The sequence below is a fragment of the Ipomoea triloba genome, chromosome 15 (genome assembly GCF_003576645.1).
Source record: "Ipomoea triloba cultivar NCNSP0323 chromosome 15, ASM357664v1".
Lineage (NCBI taxonomy): Eukaryota > Viridiplantae > Streptophyta > Magnoliopsida > Solanales > Convolvulaceae > Ipomoea > Ipomoea triloba.
This window is the reverse complement of record NC_044930.1, coordinates 16261231-16262689: the sequence shown is the minus strand read 5'-3', so window position 1 is coordinate 16262689 and position 1459 is coordinate 16261231. Positions and strand designations below refer to the sequence as shown.

Sequence of the window (1459 nt, the reverse complement as noted above, 5' to 3'; positions counted from 1 at the left end):
CAAAAAAGGAATTGATAAATTTATTCAGAGAAAAGAAATTGTTGGAATGTTTTCAAACTTATTAAGCATGCTCGTAGGCATGAGAAGAGTTCATAAAAAATGATCACATATGATCCTCATAATCAGCTAGCTCTGCCCCCAGCAGGTCATCATTTTCTGAGACGAGGGCATTCGCTTCAGGCAGCGATGACTGTCCAGATTCTTTCTTCTTGTGTTGTTCTTCCTACTGGAGCACCTTTTGGTAGGTCTCAACCAAATGTGTGGGGATATTGCAGGTCCTAGACCAGTGGCCCTTGCAATCGCATTTAAAACATGCTGTGTTGGGCTTACCTTTTTGAGTATGATCTGCTTTCTCGTCTTGAGGACGGGAATCACTGTTGTTATTTTTCCCTTTTCCACCTCTCATCGGGCCCCTGCCATGACCTCTCCCTCTCCCTCTTCCCCGACCTCGACCCCTCTGAGTGTTGCTCTGCTGGGCGTCGGCGTGTGCTTCAGGCACAGGTGTAGTACCAATTGGACGCGCATTATGATTACGCATCAGTAACTGATTATGCTTTTCAGCTACCAGTAAAGCCGATATGAGCTCTGAATGCAGGGTGTAAGTCTAAGCCCTATACTGCTGCTGGAGCACAAGGTTGTTTGCATGGAATGTGGACAAAGTTTTTTCAATCAAATCCTCATCCGAGACATTCTGCTTACAGAGTTTAAGTTGTGACACTATTTTGTGTAAAGCAGAGTTGTATTCAGTCACGGACTTAAAGTCCTGGAATCGGAGATTGAGCCAATCATATTGGGCCTGGGGTAAGACCAATGATGTTTGTTGGTCAAAACGAGATTTCAGAGATTTCCAGAGGGCATAAGGGTCTTTTTCAATCAGGTACTCATTTTTTAGATTACGGTTGAGGTGATGACGGAGAAAAATAAATGATTTTGCCTTCTGGGTTGTAGTGCACGTAGACTTTTCTTTTATTGCATCTTGCAGATCAGTAGATGTGAGATGAATCTCAACATCAAGTACCCAAGTAAGGAAGTTACTTCCATCGAGGGCAAGTTCGGCGAATTCACGCTTTGCGAGAGCAGCCATATTCTACAGGAATTATGAAGAATTTATGATTAAAAAAAACAGCCCATGTATGATTAAAAGGAATAATGGGCTTAAGAGTATTTAGTGTATGAGATCCAAAAAAGAGTAGGAATAATTATTTGTGCTTCAAGTAAAAAGGACCTAAGTATAAACTTAAGCCCAAGGTACTAGGTCCAAAATAAAAAATTGGGCCCTATTTTTATGTTTGGACCGTGTGGTTGCTGTGCATAGGACATAAGCTAGGTTTTAATAGAAACATAACACTAGCTCAAACACCACTATTAGGGGTGACCACGGTTTGGTTCAAACCGGCCGGTACTGTAGAAACCGGAACTGGAACCGTACGGTAGGTTCCGGAGAATCTGGTTCCGGTTC

At 42.6% G+C, this 1459-nt stretch overlaps 1 protein-coding gene across 1 annotated transcript; it reads right to left on the bottom strand.

Moving 5' to 3' along the window:
* Window positions 1-604: 604 nt before the first annotated feature.
* Window positions 605-1084, bottom strand: LOC116005766. Its single transcript, XM_031246003.1, has one exon. It carries the CDS (start codon window positions 1082-1084, stop codon window positions 605-607), a length of 480 nt encoding a protein of 159 aa, XP_031101863.1.
* Between the last annotated feature and the right edge of the window lie 375 nt (window positions 1085-1459).